The sequence below is a fragment of the Chenopodium quinoa genome, unplaced genomic scaffold (assembly GCF_001683475.1).
Source record: "Chenopodium quinoa cultivar QQ74 unplaced genomic scaffold, ASM168347v1, whole genome shotgun sequence".
NCBI classification, from domain to species: Eukaryota; Viridiplantae; Streptophyta; class Magnoliopsida; order Caryophyllales; family Amaranthaceae; genus Chenopodium; species Chenopodium quinoa.
This window is the reverse complement of record NW_018743204.1, coordinates 1232746-1259074: the sequence shown is the minus strand read 5'-3', so window position 1 is coordinate 1259074 and position 26329 is coordinate 1232746. Positions and strand designations below refer to the sequence as shown.

At 33.8% G+C, this 26329-nt stretch overlaps 4 protein-coding genes across 4 annotated transcripts; 2 read left to right on the top strand and 2 right to left on the bottom strand.

The window, feature by feature from the left end:
* Positions 1-2604: 2604 nt before the first annotated feature.
* Positions 2605-3180, bottom strand: LOC110733962 (F-box/kelch-repeat protein At3g23880-like). The gene has a single exon (XM_021914029.1). It carries the CDS (start codon positions 3178-3180, stop codon positions 2605-2607), a length of 576 nt encoding a protein of 191 aa, XP_021769721.1.
* Positions 3181-4012: 832 nt separating this feature from the next.
* Positions 4013-5590, top strand: LOC110733961. The gene is made up of 2 exons (XM_021914028.1): positions 4013-4113; positions 5048-5590. The coding sequence occupies exons 1-2, from the start codon at positions 4045-4047 to the stop codon at positions 5588-5590; spliced, it is 612 nt and encodes a 203-aa protein (XP_021769720.1). The 5' UTR covers positions 4013-4044.
* A 307-nt stretch (positions 5591-5897) lies between these two features.
* Positions 5898-10135, bottom strand: LOC110733960 (protein FAR1-RELATED SEQUENCE 5-like). Its single transcript, XM_021914027.1, has 2 exons — positions 10001-10135; positions 5898-7133 (listed from the first exon to the last, which is right to left on the bottom strand). The coding sequence occupies exons 1-2, from the start codon at positions 10133-10135 to the stop codon at positions 5898-5900; spliced, it is 1371 nt and encodes a 456-aa protein (XP_021769719.1).
* An 11546-nt stretch (positions 10136-21681) lies between these two features.
* LOC110733847 (serine/threonine-protein kinase RIPK-like) lies at positions 21682-25375 on the top strand. The gene is made up of 5 exons (XM_021913924.1): positions 21682-22389; positions 22664-22799; positions 23654-23790; positions 23912-24035; positions 24627-25375. Exons 1-5 carry the CDS (start codon positions 21982-21984, stop codon positions 25193-25195), a joined length of 1374 nt encoding a protein of 457 aa, XP_021769616.1. The 5' UTR covers positions 21682-21981; the 3' UTR covers positions 25196-25375.
* The last annotated feature ends 954 nt before the right edge of the window (positions 25376-26329 follow it).

The window sequence follows — 26329 nt, the reverse complement described above, 5'->3', positions numbered from 1 at the left end:
GACTGGACTTGAGGGTCGTCTAGGGGACGCCTCTCTTCAAAAGTCGGTACAAACGTGGATGCCATCTCAGAAGTACTCTCCCCACAGACGGCGCCAAAATGTTTCGGGGTTTTCTGATGTCCTTCGGGAGAGTTACAACACCGAGACTGGAACCGGACGCCTGTACCTGCAAAACAACGAAGACTCCTTGTGGTAGGAGCTCCGCCTCCAACGGTCAAATTAGTACCTGATTAAGGAGTAATAAGTGCGGAAATAAAGGTGATTAGGTCTCTCTAGGTGAGAGTGTTTAATGTGTGTAATCTCTGTTATTCGAGTTCTCTCTCTCTTAATGAGGATTAAGAGAGGTATTTATAACCTCGAGAAGCGTGCCAGTCTTAGGTTTAGGGTAAACCTAGGGCTGACTGGGCCTCATTATGCGGATTGGGCCTTGGTGGCCGTTTTTCCCATTTGGCATGGGTGGACACGTGGCGTGTCTCAATTGGTCCGTAAAGGACATATCTGTGACTGACACGTGGCAGGCTCCTATTGGCCCACATGGAGGACACATGGCGGAACCTGGTTGGTCCACTTGTCAGACGGCGATTGGTGGATAAAAATCCCCTAATCAGTTGGCTTTGGGGCACTGAATGAGTCCTATGATCGGACTGACCTCTGCTAGACCGAGAGGGACTCGGCCTATGATGATCCTCCCCCCGAGCTGGCACCCTTGGGAGAGTTCCGGTCCGGTGAGGGTGATGGTGTAGGAGTTTTAGGCTTTTCGCCTGCTCCTTGACGGAGGCTTTTTCTCTTGCGGTTCTTAGCCATTGCTACTAAGATGATTGCAAGATGATTTTGATTAGAGATTTGGCTTAAAGATTTTTGAAAGTCTTCCCCACAGACGGCGCCAAATTGTTTTGGGTGAAAACAATGGGGCCTTGCCGAAGGCCCGCTGAAGTGGTGAAGACTGGATTCGGTCCAAGTGATGTTGGGCCGAAGGTTTCCTGCACAGCAAACACACGTAAACTAGCCTCGGGGGTGTTGCCGAGGAAGGCCCCTCCGATGCTAAAGTCAGTACAGTGTGTAGAGAGAGAAAGCTATGCAACAGAATTAATTGCTTGAGACTTTGTGTGAATGTCTGTACAAATGTAATATTGATGGTTTTTATACCTTTGTATATGTGGAGAATGTGGGCCTTGGCCCAATTGACTTGCCTTGTGGACTGATTTTGACTTTAGCACAATTAGAGAGTTGAACCTTGACCTTGGGCTTTTAATTGGATCATTTAATGACTAGGCCCAATTGGACTAAATTGGACCCAAACAGAGTATATATATGTTGATCACTTATCGATCGAATAAGACAAGTGATGTATTTTTTAAAAGCAGATGGAATCAAATTAATTCTGTGTATGTCATTCAATTTATATAATTATTAATTGAGATTAAAATTTCAAGGGTATGGTTATTATTCATGATGCAAAATTAAATGTTAAGTGAAATAAAATCTTAATAATACTCTTTATTCTCTTTTTTTACTATCATTATTTGATCCATTGTCATGCATGCTAGCTTGTAAATTTGCAATTCTAGCCCGCGATCTAAGGTACCCATTGTAAACGTTATCCATTTGTCATATATGTATTAAAATTGTTTTATCTTATGATTTTATTTTAATATAATATTCCCTTTCCAAAATGTGATATAAAGATGAATGATGTGACGTATATTAGGCCAAGATTTTATCACGCATGAAATTATACACGAAATATTTTATTATATGACTATATTATGAGAGGCTGAAATGAGGTTCTTTTTCGTAAAGCCTTGTTGTTTGCTACTTTTCATCTCTATTTTAACATTAAAAAAATTAGAGTTGCAAAGGTGGTGTTTGCCAGATTTCTTGATTGGTTTTTCTTCTTTATCAATAATAAGGGTATTTTGACTTTTACCACCTTCAAATAACCACTTAATTGAATTTACCACCTCCAAAAAAAAAAGATTTACTTTACCACCAACAAAATTTCCAAAAAATCGATTTTACCACCAACTAACGGATTCCGTCCACGAATCCGTTAGTAGGGCCCACCTTTTTGACGTTTCTTCTTCATCTTCCCCGATCTTCCGTGTAAACCAACCAGCAACGAAATCAACTACCTCGGTTGGTCGGAATTTCGTGTGTGACTAAGGAGGGGCCGGAATTTGGTGTGTGGGTTAGGGAGGTGGTCGGAATTAGGTGGTGGTTAGGGTTTTAGGAGTGCGAAATTTGGTGGTGGCTAGGGTTTTTAGAGTGGTCGGAATTAGAAGGGGATTTATGGGTGGTCGGGATTTGGTGGCTGCCAAAAACTAAGAAGCCAAATCACCAACAACAAGGATACAAATCGATTATCATCAACATTTCTACAAACCAAAGCAATTAATCCATTACAACACCCACAAATCGAAACCTCAAAACCAGAAAAAGAATTGGGTAAATCAAACCTTGTCAATCGTTTTTAGCATCAAGCTCAGAACCCCACTTCAATGGAGTCGATTCCAGGTGACTTCCATGGTTGAGGATAAGAAGACGACGGTCAGAGGAGAGAGAATGAGCGAGATGAAGTCTGATTAAATGGGTGTTGTTGATTGATTAAGGAATGCCAAGCCTTGGAAACGCATTTGAAGCGAAGTAGTGATTTAGTGGGTAATCGAAAAGAATAGTCACAATCCTATAATCATCTCTATCAAAAGCATACCCAAAACCAAAATTGATATTGATAAAATCCGGAGCCAGTTCTTCATTATCAGGGGGATGAGGAAGTATGATATGGGTATTAGTAGATGGGTTCCATAACATAATCTCAAACAATTGAGGATTATCAACATTTCTACAACTCAAAGCTACTAATCCATTACAAGACCCAGAAATCGAAAACTCGTAACCAGAAAATGAAGTGGGTAGATCAAACCTGGAGTAAGTAGTAGCATTAGCTGAAGGGTCGAACTCGGAGTTCAGCTTTAATGGCGTCGTTTCCAAGTGACTGCCATAGTTGAGAATAAGGAGACGATTGTTGGAGGAGAGAGATTGAGCGAGGTAAAGTTTGAGGAAATGGGAGGTTTTGAGTAGGGAATTCCAATCTTTAGAAACGCATTTGAAGCGAGCTAGTGATTTTGCAGGTAATCGGGTAAGAATGGAGGTGATTAACTCCATTGGAAGAGACGCCATTGTTGTGGCTTTCGAGAAAACAGAGCAAAAAAATAAATATAAATTGGTGGAAAGGTGGTTGTGGCTGTGCGGTGCGGTGGTGGGGCTGGTCGTAGCGGTTAGGTGGTGGGGGCTGGTCGTAGCGGTTAGGTGGTGGGGGCTGGTCGTAGCGGTTAGGTGGTGGGGGCTGGTCGTGGCCGGTCGGCGGTGGGGGTCCTGACGGTGGCAGCAACACCGGTTGATTAATGGGGATTTTTTTAATTTTTTTTTAAACTTACCCAATAATATGGCGACACGTGTGCAAGGTAGGCTCCACTAACGGATTTATGGACGGAATCCGTTAGTTGGAGGTGATTGGTGGTAAAACTGATGTTTTATTTTTTTATGAGGTGGTAAAGTAAATCTTTTTTTTTTGGAGGTGGTAAATTCAATAAAGTCGTTATTTGAAGGTGGTAAAAATCAAAATACCCTAATAATAATTAGTCATGTGATAATATATTTGAGCTTACTACACCCATAGTTCTTAATTTTTTATGGGCCAGATACATACTCGACCGTGTTAGAGAATAATTTGAACACATACTAGTGGTCGAGACATATTTCAAAAACGCAATAGGAACTCAATAATGTTTGGGTGTTGTTATTTGTCGCTCCCTTTTTACCAGGCGTCGCTCGCATTTTTGACTTGAATTTCCTAAATTGCCCCTTGGTCATAAATAGCCACGAGACTCACGAACTACACATTTCACACTTGAATTTTCTCTCTCTAATATTTTCTCTCTCTAAAATCTGTAATCTCTCAAAAAAATCAGATTTTTTTTTGAAAATCAGAATTTGAAAATTCACAAGGAAAAAAAAAAAAACCACAATCCCAAGTGACTTGCAATGGGTGACCGGAGGCGGATAAGGGTGACGTATGGTGGTCGTGGCGGTGGTGGATTCTCCGGCGAACAGGTAATCGAAACCGAAAAAAAAATTCTGGAAAAAATCTGGAAAAACCCAGATTTTCTGGAAAATCCGGGGACATCCGCCTGAAAAATCCGGATGTTCCTGGGACATCCGGATTTTTCAGGCGGATGTTCCATGGACATCCGGATTTTTCAGGCGGATGTCCCCGGATTTTCCAGAAAATCTGGGTTTTTTCGCCTTTTTTTTATTTGTTTTTCAGTTTTTTTTTTTTTTGTTTTTCAGTTTTTTTTTTTTTTGTTTTTCAGTTTTTTTTTTTTTTGTTTTTTCAGTTTTTTTTTTTTTCTAGTTTTGTTTTGCACATTTTTTTTTTCTGTTTTTTTGGTTGTTGTTGTTGTTGTTGTTGTTGAAGTTGGTGTTGTTGTTGGAGTTGTTGTTGTTGTTGTTGTTGTTGTTGTTGTTGTTGTTGTTGTTGTTGTTGTTGTTGTTGTTGTTGTTGTTGTTGTTGTTGTTGTTGTTGTTGTTGAAGTAGTAGTTGTTGTTGAAGTTGTTGTTGTTCTTGAAGTTGTTGTTCTTGAAGTTGTTGTTGTTGTTGTTGAAGTTTGTGAGGTTGTTTTTAATTTTTTTTAATTTGTTTATGGTTGTTAATTTTTTTGATTTGTTTGTGTTGTTTTTGTGTATTGTTTTTTTTTTATCCTTTTGTTTTTATGTTTGTGAGGTTTTATTTTTGTTTGTGTAATTTGTTTATGTCTGTTAATTTTTTTTTGATTTGTTTGTGTTGTTTTTGTGTATTGTTTTTTTTTTATCCTTTTGTTTTTATGTTTGTGAGGTTTTATTTTTGTTTGTGTAATTTGTTTATGTTTGTTAATTTTTTTTAATTTGTTTGTGATTTTTATTGTTTTTTGGTTTGTTTTTGTGGTTTTGCTTGGGAAAATTTATTTTTGTTTATGATTTTTTTTTATTATGTACGTATTTAACATAGATTGAGGGTTCGGGAACTCGTCACGCAATATCTAGACGTTTGAACGCCTCAGTTAGGCGGGAGTCAGGCCGTTTAGGAAATACGGTCGAACCGTTTGATCACCAGCAGCAGTATGGGTATACTGGTAACTGGTCCGGGGAGCAGCAGCCAGAACGCAGCATCCCCATGTACTCGTCGGGTGGAGTGCCTTCACCTTCATCTGACGATGAGGACGACGAGGCAAGTCAGGCTTCCCGCGATGAAGAGTATGACCCTCGGGATTATCATACGGTGCGTAGGGGTCAGACTGGGAGATTTGTCAGCAGTAGTCAAACCAGTCAGCGTTCCACCAGCTCAACAGAGGCATGGGTAGTGCATGAGGCGATGCCAGGAGGTCCTGAGGATGGGACGGTTATCCCTAGCTTTGGGGGGCACGTGGCTGCGTATATATGGGGCGGGCAGGAGCGTAATGTTTTGCGCTGTTTGGGCAGGACGCAGTTGTATATTATATCCCTAGAACTGTTCAACCTAAATTACATAAATCTGTTCAATCTAATTACATAAATTCGTCTTTCAACGTAATTACATAAATCTGTTCAACCAAAATTACATAAATCTATTCAACCTAATTTAATTACATAAATTCGTCTTTCAACCTAATTACATAAATCTGTTCAACCTAATTACATAAATCTGTTCAACCTAACTACATAAATTCATCTTTCAACCTAATTACATGAATCTGTTCACTGGGCAATTAATGCATCCCACATGTTCCTTCTAGCGATATATAGCTGATCCCATCCACCGACACTTGGCTCGTGGTTCTCTGTCCACCATCCGGCAATCGGGGGAAGAGGTGAATTTTCGCCTAGATCAATGCTGATGAAATTTTCGCCTGGTTCGTCCAGAATGTGACGAATTTGGTCTTATGACAAAGCCAGGTTCTCTCGACATAACTAATCACATTTGGAAAACTGGCCCACCGGATTTTCATTCTGTCTACAGCTGAGTTATAATCCGCCTCAGTCGTGGCATCCATGATACGTTTCCAAGGACCGTTTTTGAATTGCGCCCCAATCTTCTTGTTCTTGAACATACTAGTGACCCGAGCCTTCACATCTTTGTTAATGTGCCACCGACAAAGCAAATGCGACGTCCCGGGAAACTCTTCTCTCAATGCCGCACAAAGTCCAAGCTCACGGTCTGTCAGAAATACCGACGGCTCCTTATCATACCCAATCAACTCTCTTAATCTCTGTAGAACCCACCGGTAGCTTCCCGTGCACTCGTTGCGCATGAACACATAACCGACGAGGAAATTCTGATTTGTCGGTGTCACACCGACTATCTCAAAGAACGGCATCCCGTATCGGTTGGTCTTGTATGTCGAATCCATGCCGATCACATACGGGTACGTCCGTAGTATGTTCACCGTGATCGGGTGCACCATAAACGCATGCTGCAGAACGCTGACATCATCAGACATGACCCAGTAAATATACCGGCTCTCTCTCGCCAAATGCAGAAATTGCTGAACAACTCCTCTCCCATCAGACATCTCCGCTCTCAAGTCATTCCGACAGTTGTAGATATGTCGGATGTTTGGATGGTCATCGGGAAATTGCTCAGCAATTGTCGCCATGATGTTCCGCGGTGCAACCTTGGACTTTGTCATGTCCTGGACAACCTTCTTCGCATCCGGGCTCAAGCCACTGATCTTACGATGACCTTCCGGATAGACAATCATTGGATGGTTATGGGTCCCAGTTGCATCATTCTTGGCCCGGATCTTCCAACTGTCGGTGACGAAGACATAATAAATCTTGATGTAGAAAGGACAACCAATTGCTTTGGTTTTGGTGTCCCTCCTAATTGCATTCTCAAGATCTCTCGGCTGGCTCTTTCGGCCCCTATCACACCTCAAATACCGGTACGACCGACCGTCTCTGGTTTTGTTGTAAGACGATTTAACCAAAAGAAAACCCAAATTTACGGCAACAGCATTCGCCCAATTAACTGCCTCATCAAACGTTGGAAACAACGTGTCTGTGGCAAAATGCGCACTATAATTCACATCGTCGGCACCATCTTCGTATTCCGAACCCTATAAACAAAAATGAAGACACACATAAAACACAAACACGTTACTTCTAATTCTAGTATAGACAATAATAGTAACAATATTAAACATAATATTAACAATAAACACAACAATACTAAAAACAAGTTAACAATAATCATAACCACAATACTAAAAATAATTTAAACAATAAAAACATTAACAATAACACTAATATAATAACCATAACAATAATAACAAAATTAATCATAATAATTACACAATTAAACATAACGATAATAAAAACAATAATAGTAAACACAATAATATCAACAATAATAGCGATACTAATAACCATTAATGCACAAAAAATTAAAAACATTAATAATAACCATAATGATAATAATAATCATAATAATAATAGCAACACTAATAATAAAATAATACTAATAATAATAATCAAAAACATCAACAATAACACTAATATATTAAAAAAAAACAGAAAAAAAAAAACGGTTTTAAGTAACATCCGGAAGGAATTTCCAGATGTTCCATGGAAGATCCGGAAATTTCATCCGGATCCTCCATGGATCATCCGGAAATTCCATCCGGATGTCACTTCCGGACAAAATTTCCGGAAGTTCCATGGATCCGGATGGAATTTCCGGATGATCCATGGAGGATCCGGATGAAATTTCCGGATCTTCCATGGATCATCCGGAAATTTTGTCCGGATGTTACATAAAACAAAAAAAAAAAAAATTTTAGCGAAACTTACTGAATCTTCCGACGATGCCTCCGGTGTGCGATCGTTGCCGTCATTCCACATCTTAAGCCGGTAAATTCACCTCCAGAAAAATTTTGTGAAGAAAATTTAAAAAAAAAAACGACTACTCGGGATTTGGGGACTCGGGAATTTTGAAAAAGAAACTTTGAGTGAAACCGCTCAATAATATTTTTAATATGATCGTGATTCGTTATGACTACTCGGTGAACCTTTAAATAGCACAAAATCACCTAAGGGCAAAATGGTCATTTCAGTCATAATTGGGAGCGATGCCTGGTAAAAAGGGAGCGACGAATAGCAATTCAGTAATGTTTTGGTACACTTATACGTTAGCTCCGTGACGATTTAAAATGGGTTTCCTCCCCTTATGCGTGCCAATTGTGTGGTTCTGCCCCTTTTAGGGCAACCAATATAATTTAGTTGAGCTTCATATTTCAGAGAGATCCTCAAATCTTCTTCATATCTCTAATAATTAAGTCCACCAATCCCATCTTTTTGGGCCAAACAATTAAACAATAATATCCTCCTGTGCTTGTTATTATACAAGTATATATATATATATATATATATATATATATATATATATATATATATATATATATATATATATATATATATATATATATATATATATATATATATATATATATATATATATATATATATATATATATATATATATATATATATATATATATTGGAAATGGATAAAAGTTTTGATTAGCTAAACTTACAAATTAAGAAAGATTTTTCATCTCAAAACCATGTACAATAAACGGTTCAACTCATTAAGCTATAGTTGGTCACTATTTTCTCTTCTTCACCGATCCAATGTCACAAATGTAATCACACATACACATACATTGCATGCATTTTGCATGTGTATGAGCTTCAATACAAAGAATTTGAATTCAAGACAGAATTATTATTGGGTTTTTCTACATAGTACCCCTAAGGTATTCACTTTTCTAAGATGTGCCCACCCATTTTCAAAATTTCACACTGTAACCCCAAGGTACCTTTAGTGTCTACAATGTAACCCTGTCGTTAAGTTGCCGTTAACTATTACCGTTAGTTTTATGTTGCCTCCCTCACACCTTCACGACCCAGCCTTAACCACCCTAACTAACGCACCCAGCCACTGCCACACACCAACAACCACCACACCTAGCACAACCGCCACACACCAACAACCACGAAGAAAATTGAACCCAACCCTAACCCTAACCAGCCCCACCACAGCCACTGCCGGCACTCCCATCCCCACCTACTCCAGCTGATGCACCACCTTAGCCCAACCCCAAACTCGCGATTGACGCACCCCCTAGCCCAACCCAAAACACCTCAGTCCCAACCACTATCGCGCAAAACCACTCACCCCCCTTTCCCCTCACCCTTTAAACTGCCAAATCGACCATTCGGGTTTCATTGGTCGATTCCGGCCATTTAAGGGTGAAAGGGTAAAGGATTGGAGTTTTTCGTCCTTTAGGGTTCACGCATCAACTTTTTGGTGGTCGAATCGGCGGCGAATTGCTGTTGTTGTTTTCGGCGGTGCGTTGTGCTGGGTGCGGTTCGCAGGGTGGGTGCGGTTGCTTGGGTGAAGTTCGGTGGGTGGTTCGCTGGGTGGGTGGGTTTGGAGGAGGGAAGGGTTGGTGGTGCGTGGGTGGTTTTGCAGGAGGGAGGTTTTTTTTTTAAAACAGATTTTTTAATTTTTTAACAAAAGTTAACGGTGTTAACTTTAGGATTAGTGGGGGTTACATCGTAGACACTAAAGGTACATTAGGGTTACAGTGTGGAATTTTGAAAATGGGTGGACACAACTTAGAAAAGTGAATACCTCAGGGGTACTATGTAGAAAAACCCATTATTATTACGTCGCCCTATTCCTAATGAGTTGTGCCTAGTTAATTCCCCAAATAAACAAATTTTTTTGTTTATCTGGGATATAATCGTCTTTTGAAGTACCAGTGGAGGAGTATATGCGTCTTTTTATGTATTAATTGAGGGGTACATGTGAAATTTTCTCACTAAACTTATTTAATCTTAATAATCTGAGTCCATACTTTTAGCAGCCTAGCGGGAATAAACACAAATTTTAAAGTATAAATTATTAAGATTAAATAACCTGCACGAACTCCTTCACATCATTAGCAAGTTTTGTACCCTTTTCCGGTCCATGCATATCCGTTAGTGTCAATTCAACAATGACCATCTTAGAGTGAGGGTCGAGAAGAAGAGCAACATAAATGAACTTATTCATCTTATCCACATCCCCCCAATACTTATCAAACTTTTTTTTTCATTGCAATGGCCATAGCTTGAAAATTCAAGTCCTCACTTTGTTCCCAATTATTCAACATATCATACATAGAAGCAATTTCTCCTAAACCTTTATTAGCTGTCACATAATGGGAACCAGAAATTCGTTTAGTTAACAGATAAAACCCCTCTAGAAACAAAACCAACCTCTCCACTTTTTCCCAATCTTCGGGTTCGGGAGGCCTTTCATTGTCATTCAAATCCTCTCCATCAGGAAGAGATAACCCACTAAAAACACGTCGAAACTTCAAAGCCGTTTCCAACATTATGTATGTGGAGTTCCAACGAGTGGGGACATCAAAGGATAAAGAAGATTTTGAATCTATGTTTGCTTTTTGCACAAGATCTTTGAATCTAAGTATTCTTGCAGGGGAATCCTTAACATATTTCACAGCATTTCTAACTCTATCAATGCACACACCATGTTCTCTAATACCATCCCACACAATTAAATTAATGATATGAGCAATGCATCTAACATGAAGATTTTTTCCATCATTTATACATCCTGTTCTTCTAACCATTCTACTCAAGTGTGCACAAGCAACATCATTTGAAGAAGCATTATCAACAGTGACAGTAAAAATTTTATCATCAATACCCCAATACTCTAAACATGCCTCAACTGCTTTTCCAATAGCCTCTCCTTTATGACTAGAAATTGGACAAAAATTTATGATCTTTTTATTCAATTTCCAGTCATTATCAATGAAATGAGTTGTAAGACACATATAATTAATTCTTTGTATTGAAGTCCAAGTATCAGTGGTCACAGAAATTCTTTGACATGTCTTAAACATTTCTCTCAATTTCTCTTTTTCACTATAATACAACTTTAAACAATCACGAGCAATGGTAACACGAGATGGAATGTGAAATTGTGGACATGCAACTTGCACAAAGTGCCTAAAACCGGGTTTTTCCACATGCTTAAATGGTAACTCATCAACAATAATCATGTGAATCAATGCCTCTCTAACATCATTCAAGTTAATAATCCTACTCCCACACTTTAATTCACTACTCTCATGTTCTTGATCAAAATACAATTTAGTTTGCTTTTCTTTGCCCTTTTCTTTTTCTATATTAATAGGATTACCGAGACATGATTCTGCATGGTTTTTAACATTTTTTGAACCATTAAGATTACCATCAGCAGCAAAAGTTTTAGGACAGAACTTACATTCAGCTCGTAGTTTTCCATTCTCGACGTACTCTAAGTAATATTTCCAATACTCAGCTTTCCTCTTACTTTTTCTGTTCCATATATATTCCCGCCCCGCTTTTAGCTTCTTATCAGGAGGCAAAGTAGATTGCAATTCTTCCAAATCCTTTTCAGAAAGTGGATGTGACGTTTGTTCAGAAAAAGAAGCAGACCGTTTGGATTGAGAGCTCTCCATCTACAATATAATTATATACAATATAAGTAATTTTAAAGTAACAATTATATACACATACCATTTTATAAAAAAATTTAAGAGCAACTTACATTGCAAGAATAAGAATCCGTGGTTCCTTGACTTCCTTCACTCCCTGCAAGAATAAAAACAAAAATAAGAACCCCTAAACTACACACAGGTTAGCCAACTTATTTAATCTTAATAATCTGAGTCCATACTTTTAGCAGCCTAGCGGGAATAAACACAAATTTTAAAGTATAAGTTAGCTTAAAAAGTGTCCATATATACACATTAGAAATATCAATACCAGGTAAATACCGTGCAATACACCATTTGATTAGTACACTGTCCAACAAATTTACAAAAATTCACAGAATACTACATTGCATATATTCTGAAAATATAAACAGATTTTAAACTGTTCCATAAGTTATACAACAAGTAGAGTAGCCTATCCCTGATTTATCAATCTACTCCCAGCAAATTCACAATATAAACAGATTTTAAACTCACAAATCGAAAGAAACCAAAATTCAACATGAATTCGAAACAATTGAACTAAAAAAATTCAAAAACAATTACTTTAAATAAATAAAAAACTCAAAAAAAAAACATGAATTCGAAAAAAATGAACTAAAAAACAGAATTTCAACATGCAAACATCAAACAATCATTATTAGCAATTGAAACATGAATAAACATATGAATGCCTCACATTTAATTCAACATTTCAAATTAAAAAATATCCAATTCAAATATAATTCGATTTAATTAAAAAAAAAGAACTTACAAATCCCAACGTGAAGGAGTTCGTGCAGGTGGACGAAGATGGTAGTCTGGCTGATGCAGCGTGTAGAGGTTTCCGTGCTGCTGGTCTGGTGGGCGGTGGCGACTGGTGTCTGGGCGGTGGCGACTGGTGTCTGTGCAGATCTGCTGCGTGAGGGAGTGAGTGTTGGTGTGGTGTCGGCTGAGAGAGAGAGTGCGTGAGTGAGGAGTGAGTTAGGGTTAGTGGGTTACAAAAATGAACAGACTTGTTTTGAAATTTGGATTTTTTTTTTTTTTAATAAAAAAGGCATTTTTACCGGGTTTCAGGTCCAGACCTGAAAACCCCGGGTTTGGACCTGATCCGGACCGGGACCGGGAACCTTGATTTTCAAGGACCGGGACCGGACCTGAATTTACAGGTCCGGGTCAGGTCCGGTCCAAACAGGTCCGGGTCAGGTCGGTTTTCAGGTCCGGTCCTGTTTATGTACACCCCTAGCTAAGGTTAGCTAGGAATCTTCTGCGCTGACCTTTGCCCAAAAAAAACCAACAAAGATGGCTAATTTATTTACATAATGTTGGACTTCTACCCCACCTAATGGCCCTCTTTCGATTTTGGACCCACATTTCTGATTTTTAGTTTTTAAATATACTCGTTATTCTGAATAACAAAAATACAAGTGGAAATATTTTATTTATTTATTTATTTATTTATTTATTTTTTAAAAAGAATGAATGTTAGTAATCTATAATTATTGGTACGTAAATATTGTTACGTATTAATTTGATTTTAGTGACACCATGGTCAATGGTACATGCAATTCTTTGATTATTGATTATCAATTATTGTTCACTCAAACGCACACTACCTAACAAATTTGCAAGAAAATGTTGCTAACATAGTACTCCTCATTCTTTTTGTGTGTTTCATGTGTTTGTGCACTTGTGTACGAATAGTATCAATTACATGATATAATTAAATTATAAAATATAACATTTTAAAAATTTAATAAGATTTTGGATAAATATTAACTGATATATATTTATGATGATCAACGTTCTTTATTACGTAGTAAATATTAAATAAGAAATCTTTTCTATTGTAGGATTTCAAAACAAACAAAAACGAAACAATTGAAGTATTATACTTGCGTCATATATATAGAAATTAGATTTTACATTTATCCCACTTCACACTCAAATGACTAAATGAGTCATATCAACGTGGTTAATGTGAAGTTTTTTTGGTCAACTAAGATATTATGCATTGAGTGCTTTATTCTTCATCCCAGATACAAATCATGGTCTCCCACTTTCAATTTAAAGGATGTATCAACTTCTACAACTTTCATGACATTAAAATTTAAAACAAATATATGGTAATGATATTTATGCAAGTATTAAATATGTTTTCTACATAGGTATCTTGAGGAATTACATAATACGTTGATATTACATAATCAGGATAGGTTATCAAATACGGAGTAGAAATTAAACTAGAAAATTATATCTTATATGCTACAACAATCAAATTAGGTTCAAACAGAAAAATGAACTAAGCAAATATTTTACTTTGCTAGAAAGGGGCAATCAAAACGATTCAAGACATACCATGCATGTTACAAGCAACTAAATTTAATTAAGTAGACGAGTTAACGAAATCTCTACTAGCTTCATTGACTACCCAGTAATCCACAACGCTAAGAGCTCCCAATTACATCGTATCATTTACAATATCTACCTAGCTATATATATCTCTATATAAATTTCTAAATTTTGCTCATTTTTGTTGAAATGTTTAGATATTTTGTATTAAACCTAAAAAAAGCTAAGCTAATAGAATCTTCTTTGAATATATATATTTTGAATTAATATTCATGGTTTTTCTCTATATTTTGAATTAATGATTTTAAATGATACAAAAGGAATTGAAAGATTATTATACTTGCGTTTAAAGTACTTAGATGGCAAAAATATCCATATCAAGTGAGTCTAATCAATGTGGTTAATGTGAACTTTTTTACATACTAAAATATATTGATCGAGTTGATAAATCATCCCACATACAAATCCTAATTTCAAACTTTCATTTATAGATTTTACCATAAATAAAATAAATATCCAGCACATTCATAAATTATACATGGTAAACGACATTGCAACAAATTCATATCATTCTATGATGTCGCTTGCGTAAAGATTAACAAAAGGAAAAAAAATCATTAATTAATGAAGTAATACAAAATACAATATTAAGCTAGATATGTTAAAACATATGCATTGCCTCCATTTCTAAAAGGTTAACTCATTTACTATACATGTGGTCAAAATAAAATAACTTTGACGTTTGAACACATTATCATATGACTAATACGTACTGTTAATTAACATGTGGTGGATCTTGTTATATTCCTCTTATATAAGTTTTCCAAATTAAATATCAATTTTTTATAAGCTTCACTTATACATAGCTAAAAACATTTATAGTTAAAAATGTTCATTTGAAACCGCGTAAACGCAAAGTGAGTCGAACTTTTAAGAAACGTATGAGCTCCTAAAACAAAATCATAGATGATATGTACTATATATATATATATATATATATATATATATATATATATATATATATATATATATATATATATATATATATATAGACAAAGTCTCAATACATTCATAGGGACAAAGTGATTCGAAACGTAATCTAATATGTTACAACTACACATCCTCCATCATCTGTTGTACACCATTTAAACCAAAACTCTCACGACAAGTGGGCTCATGGAGTCATGGTGTAAACAAAAGGGGATTGAGGAAGTATTAATTAGATAAGCCATCGACATCGCTACTAGCTTCATTATTGACCGCCCAATAATCAACACCTCTATGAATCCCAATATTCTCCGTATCACGTACATCATCTACCTATATTGCTATAAGTTGTTCATTTTGGTTGAAAAATGTATAGATATTTTGAACTTAACCTAAAAACTAGCTAAAAACCCCTTTGAGTTTGAGTGTATGGTGTGAACTGTGAAGTAGAAAGATAAGTAGTGTTTGCGTTCGTGTAATGTAATTCCATTTATAGGCTACATTTTATTTTATTTTATTTTTTTGACTTTCATAATAGAATACAAAATCATAAAAATAATTGGAAGAACAAAAACCACCCTTAAAAAGCTTCTAGAAGTCAACAACAGTGCTATTTCAACCTACCAACTTGTTTTTATAATTTTATATCCGTTGCTCAGTCTTACCACTTTATTAATTTTGTTTCCAATTTTACCCCTCTGACCTGGCCTTAATTCTCAGGCCCAGTTTGCCAGCGAAACCGTGTTCTTTATTCTTTTTAAGACCCTAGTCATCTTTAATTATTACTTCGTATTAAAATTAAAATTATATTAAAAATATTAAATTAAAAAGTTAAAAAATAAGTTAAAAATAAGATAAAAACAAAAAAGAGAGTGACCGTGTCTTTCAACTCTAGGACATTTCAACTCAAATATATGGTGCTCCGTATATTAAATTAATCGCGTAATTATTATAAAATTTTATACTAATAATGTTTTATAATTGTATTTTGTTCATATATAGATACTGCGGGCCTTAATTAGTTGACTATACTAGTCTAAATGCATAATTGTATACAAACCTTGGGCTAATGCGTATAAGTTACCTGTTGAACGAATTATTTATATAAAGTTTGCACTTTAATGAGATTGTTATCCAAATTATGGATAATGTTACCTACTACACCAATAAAAAGAGCCATAATATTATTATTAGTTGGTCTAAGGGCCTGTTCTGTTCCGTTGAAATTCAGTTCAGTTCAGCTCAGCTCAGTTCAGTTCAGTTCAGCTCAGCTCTTAATTTATGTCTAATGATATTGTTAATGATATAAAACCAAATTTCATTCTTTTAAACTCTTATTACAACGACAACAACAACAAAAACAATAATAATAATAATATTATTATTATTATTATTATAAACAATAATAATAATAATAATATTATTATTAACAATAATAATAATAATAATCAATAAATAATAATAATAATAATAAATAGTATATGTGTTTAAAATGTTTAGAGGTTTCAAGTTTTTAATATATTTTCCATACATTTTATAATTATAATTATATAGTATATTTTTCGTAAATATTTTAATATGTACATTTGTATATACACATATGTATAGTAATAAATAATCAATAAATAATCAAAGATCACTAATCCGTAGTTAAAAATCACTAATTAATAAGTTTTGTTCAGTTCAGTTCAGTTCAGTTCAGCTCAGTTCAGTTCAGTTCAGTTCAGTTCAGTTCAGCTGAGTTCAGTTAATCGGAACAGGCCCTAACAGTGACATAGTTTAATGTGTTACACGACAATTAGTATGGTATAGGATTGCATTATTTATCTTAAACTATTTTCTCATTTATAGAAATTTCATGAAGTTTATATTTATTTCAATTTATTTTAAATTTAATGTTTGCAAGTAGAGATATAACATTGGCCTAATCGATGATCGAATAGACTCTCAAATTTATAAATTCTTATTAATTAATTGTTATGTCCTTGTATCTTTCACAAAAAAAAAAAAAAAGTTTATATATGTCCTTGTAGTTATATATAAGTATATATATATTAAGGGTATTGTACTTGATACATAACTGTATAATTGGATATTTGGATGGTAATGTTGAGCATATATTTGTCCAAAAAGACTTGCGTGGACCTGGTCCACAATAATATTATCGTGGACCCGAGGTTTATACACACGCAACTGACGTTATATTGAACATAGTGACCATTATTTTTAACATAGTGACTTTATTTTTAACCTAGTAACCTTTATTAAAACTACTACAACGTTTAATAATATTGTGAACTTGAAATATAACGCTATTACCCTAATTTTAACATAGTGACCTTTATTATTCATATTGATCAGTATATAAAATATTTCATTACAAAAATAACCACTTAGGCATATATATTACCAAAATGATTTTTATTTCAATATAGTGACTTTTTTTTTATTAATAAAACAACCATACTTTCTCTAATGTTAGTGGTCCACAATAAATTAGTGTGAACCAGATCCATTTAAGAATTTGTAATATTTGTCATGTACTCACATGCAAGTTGTTTCACATTAGAGAAATAGAAAAGTAATTATCAATTTATAAGATTGAATCAATTCAAGGAAACTCTCCTCCTACCTAATTGGGTTATCCATGCACGCTCTTGTCATTTCTTCTTAAATTTAATAGGTTGAATGACGTAGTTGATAACTTGATGAAGTATGTATCTAATTAATGAGTAGTATATATTTTGGTAATAATTGAATGATTATTGCTAGCCTCCACCTTTGCCATAAAAGAAGTAATCAAATTAGATTGGGTTTTTCTATATAGTAACCCTGTTTTTTTCACTTTTCTACGTTGTGTCCCAACATATATTACTTTCTACACTGTAACCCCAATATATTTTTTGTTTCCATATGGCAACCTTGCCGTTAAAAAATTCCGTTAGTGGGGCCCACTTTCCATTATTAATATTTTTTTTTATCGATTTGTGAGTTAAAAAATATTCCGTCAAAGGTTTCGAGGGCTATTTTGGTTCTTAAGGGGCCAAATTGAGCTCATATTTGGCAAAAGAAAAACGTAAATGCCTCGTTTTGTGTGTTAACATGTGAACACGTAAATCGAGACATTTCTTAATAAGCAAAACGAGGCATTTGCGTTATTTTTTTGCCAAATCTAAGCTCAATTGGATCCTTAAGGGCCAAAATAGCCGCCGAAACCTAAGACGGAATATTTTTCAAGGCGCAAATCGATAAAAAATACTAATAATGGAGAGTGGGCCCCACTAACGAAATTTTTTAACGGAAGGATAACAGCAAGGTTACCGTATGGAAACAAAAAATATATTAGGGTTATAGTGTAGAAAGTGATATATGTTGGAGCACAACGTAGAAAAGTGAAAAAAAACAAGTTTACTATATAGAAAAACCAAATTAAATTTCAATATGAAAAGTCCTTATATCTAACATTATGGCATGGTTCACATCTAAAAATGGTATATGAGGGTCTTATTCATGCATGTAAGACAAATTAAATACCAATAGTTTATGTGATGGATACTAATAAAATTGGTTCTAGAGTTAGAATATCAAGGGACACTATACTCTCTATATAAGCCAAATGACACCTTAACTTGACTCTATACCAAAATAGATAAGTTGTCAATTGTTATATTGCCGTCCTTAGCTTGAAATACGTTTCAAAGTTCACACTTGATAAAAATGTTAGCTATTCATCACATTTTTATGATTACAATGGGATATATTACATGTTAATATGCATGATTAATTATTTAATATTGGTAATTATCTAGTCTTGCATCAATAATTTGATATATTTCCTTTAATTTATACTCTGTATCTAGCTATTCTGGATGTGTATGTTTCATTCACTTATCAAACCTTATTTAAACTTATAAAACTTATCTAAACCTATTAGACTATATTATAACGTATTTTAGTTGTAATTTGAACTTGGTTAGGCCAGTATCATAACTTGTTTTTCTTGAACTGAATATATAGAACGAGCCTTAACTTTTGTATACATCCAGTTTACACTAATATTAGTGTACATCGAGCAGTATAAGGGTAACTTTTAGCTAATTTAAGGGTAACTTTTTGTCTTTTTTTGGGTAACTTTAAACAAAATACAATTTTTATATAAATAGACAACAAGAAAATTTTATAAAGGTAATTTAATTACATTCAATCACTAATAATTGATTTTTAGTCATTATTTAAAATGTGATTCTTTACTAATAAAGCGTAGATAATTTTTATTTGAATTGGGTTACTTTTACGCATATTAGGATAACTTTTATTCATTTCAGGGGTAATTTTTAATCACTTTAGGATATCTTTATAATAGATGTACAATAATTATTGTACACCCGATTTTTTTAAAAAGTTTGTATTATTTAGTTGCCACATCTTAACTTGTTGCAATCACATACTTTAGACCACATAGGCGTATCTCTTAGTTATAATTTTGAATTTGTATTTCAACATTATATATCAAAGGTAATAAAATATTTCCTCGTATCTAAAAAAAGTTGCAACATTTTGCTCAAAAATAAAGCTTTCACATTTCTAGCCACAGTGTTGCAATTTTTTTTTTAAATGGAGGAAGACATATTTTATGTATTAATAACATTGAAGTTTGTTGGAAATAATAATAGATAATTCAAATTTTGGTTTTTGTGAGAGAATTTTGGAATTACTGATTGATGTATATCCATTATTAAGTTTCATATGCAAAAAATTGTCTTAATTTAATTTTTACAAGTAGCTGAGTATTCTGTAGTTTATTACATTGTTAATCTTAAACATATCTTTAGACATTTAAGTGCCAGCTTGTTATTTGAAATTATCAATAATGATTAAAAAAAAATTATTATTAAAATTTTAATCATCACAACACTCCACTCTAGCTACTGCGGCGCCCAACCATCCAATGGTACATTTTTACTTCTAGTTAGGGGTGAAAGTTCGGTTTGCGGTTTAGATTATAGTCAAAACCGAATCCAATCCGAATTAATTCGGTTTCGGAAATCTCAATCCGAATCCAAACCGAATTAAGATTCAATCCAATCCAATCCAAACCGAATTAATTCGGTTTTTCAAATTAGAATCCAATCCAAACCGAAATTTGTTCCCTTCTTTTGCAACATTCAAATCCGAAACTCAAATTTTACCCGAAAATTCCTACAATCATTTCTTGTTAACTACATTCTTTGTGAGAGAGTAAGATATCGAGAAAGGAGAATTGAGAATTAGGTTCTTTATTTTTAAGTTTATATATGAAAGGGGAAAGTGGTTGGATACTTTGAAAAAGAAAATGGGCTTAAAGTATTGGGTTAAAATTCGGTTTGTAATTCGGTTTTCGGTTTTTTAAAACCCCAAACCGAATCCAATCCGTAATCCATATTTTTTAGTTTTTCCAATCTGATCCAATCCGAATTCAAAAAAAATCCAAACCGAATTACTAATTCAGTTTGGTTTTCGGTTCGGTTCGGTTTTAATCCGAATTACTTTCACCCCTACTTCTAGTGTAACAACCAAGAACAAGCTGACACAGAAATAAGTATAACATGCATGTTGTACTCACTATAGTGTACACTTATAGTAATTAGCTTAATAAGCTCTTTTCTTTTATTTATTTTAATTGAAATCTTAAACACGATAATCTATGAATATAAAATTCAGATTGGTTTGAAAAATAAATTAATAAATAAATTCGATTGAAGATTAAATAACTGGTTTATGTTTCATTTAAGTAAAAATTCTACATGTTTTCTAAAGTCAATTTGCATATGTACACAATTTAAGCTAATACGGAGTAATACATAATGACAAGTAAACTGAAATTATTTACCTAATATACAATTATATATTATTTTCCCAAACTTATGGTGTAGACCAATGTATATCTTATCCAATGTTAATTAGACTCATATTGTCGTATAACTGTTTTTAATCTCTATGTCAATTTTCATCTTCTTATACAAAGTACATTATAACAACGACTTACAAGCTAGCTAAGCTAGTAAGAAGTATAAAGTTGGATACTCTAAAGGGTAAATTAAAAACCAAAGTTTTTAAAACTTGAAGCTACCCCCAAGCATTTCTTAACTTAAATCTTCATTTATTTCTAAGAAGCTCATCATACAACCTTTAGTTATGATAAAAATCAAGTCAAAGTTATCCGATTTTGCAATACATTTCAAATTAAAATCCGATAATTGATTGGGTCAATCTATCATGCCTAAAACAAGCTATGTGATAAATTGACGTCTAATTATGTAGAATTGTAATAATTTGTCATCATTGATCCCCTACATAAGCCATTAAGCCCTACCAAATAAGTTAAAAACTTTGTGGGCAAGCAATGCTTGACACTAATAAACGTCAAATAGTAAAATGAGAGCCAAAGTCAAGGAAAGGGTATCTTTGTCATTGTCCCTTTACAACCAAATACATTAGACTTAAGACTTTCCTTATCTCATTATTTTATACAAGTACATCATAATAGATACTTCCACATATTTCCCTAGATCCAATAAGGAAATTTTCCACAATATTTGTTATACTCCTTTTCAAAAATCAACCCACTGTAATATAATATAATATAATATAATATAATTATTTTCTTAAAAAATATAATTCGCGAAAATAATCAATAAAAAAAGAGAAATATTCAAAAGGAGTTGTAAACCTCTATCTAATTGTTTGTATTGTGGAGGGTAGTTGTTGATTTGAATATTAGAGGGCAAGAAATAGGATGTTTCCTCACTTTTCTTAACTTTTCCTCTTTCCTTTAAAAGTCTTGCCTTCCATTTCTCATTTTTCACCATTTCTAAAACACACCCTCTTCTTAACTTTCTCTCTCCTCTCTTTCTCTCTCTTCATATTCTTTCATGACAATCTCAATGCTCAACTAGCTAGCTACCTCATCATCATCATTCATCATAACATATTCATACAAGATCATCACTCTATATCCGCCATTTTTATACATAAAAACAATACGCGTAACATAATGACAGTCGATAACAAGATCTCCTGGAGAACGTTTATGCCATGTTGTGGTATATTTGATGAAAATTCCGTTGATGCTCCTAAACCAAAAAAGAAAATAGCAGCTTCAGATCAACATCAATTCTTTCATAGAAATGGTTTTGGAAATAATCTAAGCGACCCGAATTCGCTTACCTTATCGGAGGATCTATCCATTTCTTTAGCCGGGTCTAACATTCATGAGTTTAATCTCAATGAGCTAAGATTGATTACTCAAAATTTCTCCTCTACTAACTTCCTTGGAGAAGGCGGGTTTGGCCCGGTCCATAAAGGGTTCATCGACGATAAAATTAGACCCGGGTTAAAGGCTCAACCCGTCGCAGTTAAAATTCTTGACCTTGACGGTCCCCAAGGTCATCGCGAATGGCTGGTACGAACTTCTTATCCATCTATATCCTTTTCATCGAATTTTAATTATTGGGTAGTTCAAGATTACCACGGTTAATTTTTTTTATCTTTTTAACTTGCATGTACAAATATTTGAATAATTTTTGGATTCTTGAAATGGTCAATTAATGTTGGTGGGGGAGGGGGGAAATTTCATTTTTTAATTTTTTAAAATAAAATTATTGTATTTTTATTTTTGTATTTTTATGAGACAAAATAATAATTAAAATTGTCCTTTTAAAAATAATTGATTACAGGCAGAAGTGAAGGTGCTTGGACAACTAAGACATCCCCACTTGGTAAAGTTGATAGGATATTGCTGTGAAGATGAACACAGAGTTTTAGTTTACGAGTATATGCCTCGTGGTAGTCTTGAAAATCAACTCTTTAGAAGTAAGCTCACCAACTTAATTACTATTTCATTTAATTTAATCAAGTACTAAATTAATACACCTTTAAATTTTTTTCTTTTTTTTTTTGGTTGGCTAGCTTTCATAAATTTTCTACCATGATCATGATCATAACATTTTTATCTTTTTGACACATATTGAGTCTAGAGGATTAGGTGTGCATTAGGTGAATGATATTGACGCCTTATTTACATGATTTCTTGATTTTTGCGTATACCTTATTTGGAAAGGATGGAAAGCAAAAGGAAGCAAATTTGATGGTTGTTTTCATGTACACAATCTTTTTGATGTCTTCTTGTGGTAGTCCTTAATATTCGCACGTATCATATTAGTATTGCGGAGTACTTATTATATTTGACTTTTTCGCGTTGAATTACCTATGATTTTTTGGATATGAGGGGTAATGAGATAGGTTTGCTCATATATGGCTTTGCAACCATGATTGAAACAAAATTTGTCAAGTGTAACAATGTAAATAGGAGCATGAGTCAGTTATATTGAAGAAAAGTTTAGAAACATTTTATCGTCTAAACCTTAAATTCCTTTAGCATTAACGTATGAGAAGCATTGACATGATTAATTAGTTTGCGCGTCTTTTAACTGCTCAAGAAAGTTGTACAAATCACATTAATATGTTTGAGCTTTCAAAATCTCAAATTACCTACCATTGTAATTGAAATGTCCTTTTTTTGTCAAGGACTTATTTTTTTTCTAGAAACATTTAGTATGCCATTACATTATATTTGACTTCTACAAACATTTTATTGTAAAAATGTGTTCATCAAAGAAAACAACCAAAACTCATCAAACTAATATCATAATTCATCTTAATTACAGGATTTTCAGCTTCACTTCCATGGTTAACAAGACTAAAGATCGCGCTTGGAGCTGCTAAAGGGCTCGCGTTTCTTCATGAAGCAGAGAACCCAGTCATCTACCGCGATTTTAAAGCCTCAAACATCTTATTGGATTCTGTAAGTACATTATGTCCTTGTTAACAATCTCCCATCATAAACATTACAACAAAGTAGCAAAACATACACATAATTCACTAATATGTTACTAATACATCAAAATTATTATGCAATTCTACAGGATTTTACCCCTAAGTTATCTGATTTCGGCTTGGCGAAAGAAGGTCCTGAGGGAGATGACACCCATGTTTCTACTAGAGTTATGGGCACACAAGGTTATGCTGCTCCTGAGTACATCATGACTGGTAATTTTTTTTTACTTCAATTCATTCATAGTAAAATATTTAAAGCATATTTTTGTTAATAATTATTAGACAAAATTATAGTTTAACATTGTAATTTTTAAATTTATATTCCAAACTTTACTTGATAGTATATGCATTTTAGAACGTTATTTGACTAATCAAGTAACTTATACAAAGTATATTCCTCTAACTTGACGGGTATAGATGGATTATCCAAATAAGCAAGATATTAGAAAAATAAAATAACTCAAATTAAACTCTTTTCTTTTCTTTTAAGTGTAACTTGTTCAATATGATAACAAATTTATAATTCCCTTCTCTTCTTAAGCAAGAATTAAATTTTTTATTTAAAAAATACTACTTATATTTAATTAATAGGTAGTCAAGAGACTCTTTTTATTTATAAAATAGATATCTCTATGACATAGACGAAGAATATTGACAAAAAACATATTAAATTGTAAGAAGAGTCGAAATTGACTAGTTACAAATAAACCCTTCTAGACATTAGTTGAAATAAAGCCTTTCTAAATTATTTCCAAAGGTATTATAGGAATTATGTACTAATGTTATATGTGCTTCAATTTTCAGGTCATTTAACAGCCGCGAGTGATGTATACAGTTTTGGAGTAGTACTCTTAGAACTCCTTACGGGTAGACGATCACTAGACAAGAACCGTCCTCCAAGAGAACAAAATCTAGCCGAGTGGGCTAGACCACAATTACAAAGCCAACGACGACTTCCACGTTTAATGGACCCAAGATTGGAGGATCAATACTCCGAAGATGGGGCCCAAAAGGCTGCACTACTAGCCTACCAATGCCTAAGCCATCGGCCCAGAAGCAGGCCCACAATGAGCGTTGTTGTAAAAACCTTGGAACCCTTGTTAAACCTAACCCAAGATATCCCAACCGGACCCTTCGTCTACACCGCCCCAAGTGACCAAAGTCCCGCCCATGATAAAATGGGAGGTGAGACGAAGAAAGAAAATGGCCACCACCACAACAACCATCAAGAACGTCCTCAACGTCGCCATGACATAAACCGTATAAGAGCACCAAAACCTTCAAGTATAGTGAACTCGGACCCTAATGTACAAAGAAACCTTAGAAATGGGTTTAACTCTCCGGGCCACCATCACATGGGAAGAGGAGCATAGACCATGCAAAAACAAAACAAAAAAATGTTACTAGTAACATTATTTGCATGTGATAAAAAAAACACACCCAAAAGTGGGGACAAAAAAAAAAGGAAACTTCACATTTGTAAATACAAAGTTTGCAAAAAATATCAAATGTCTAGATAAATAGAATAGGGATACAATATACGTTTGTCTTTATTTTTTTCTACATTCTTTGAATTATGAGGGTTTTTTTAATTGATTAGTTTATATTGTCAAAATTATATATACATATTTTTTGGAATTGTTACAAAGTTGTATCAAATTATTATTATTATAATGAAGATTAGAAGAATATGTTAATGATACTTCAAGTTGCCTTCTTATATACTTATGTTTAATTTGATGTCCTTTTCATTTTATATATTGACATGATTGATGAGCTAATTTAAGAGATGAGGTGCCCTTTACAATATGTTCAATATGCTGACATGAAAATTAAAGCCGAATGGTTACATTTTTTATTGATTAATTGATTTACTCCTAAATTATTATTTTAAGATGAGATTAATTTGTAGTGTTAGTGGTGTTCATTATAATTATGTGTATCATATCTTTATTTAAGTACTACAAAGTTGTATGCGTCTCCTAGTGACTTCTAACAAATCAAATTCTTGCATGTCAACTGGCATACTCATTACTTGGATTAAAAAAAAAAAAAATTAATAATAATAATAATAATTTTTTTTTTAAAGAATACAATTTTTATAAATAAAAAAGATGGCATTTTTAACATGTGTAAGACTATTTACTTGACCACAAAAAAAGCTAAGTAAATCTTTTCACAATTAATTTTACCTACTTTCGACTTTTGGATAGGGGAGTTAAACAACATGTTTCCCTTGTTTTTCAATTGAGCCTATTAATTATTTTTGTCATTTATCGTAACGTTGCACAATTGCACATTTAAGTGTCGGTGTATTACTCATTTTTAAGCTGTTATTGACACACTGAAGTTCTTATTGACACACTGAATAAGTATCTTGTTGGTGTGTCAATATATACTATACACTAATTTGTTTTACTTTCATTAATTTTTCATGCACGCATCACATACCATTCATTCACTATCATTCTACATATCAACCGATGAGCCTTTGCACTTAAAGTGTA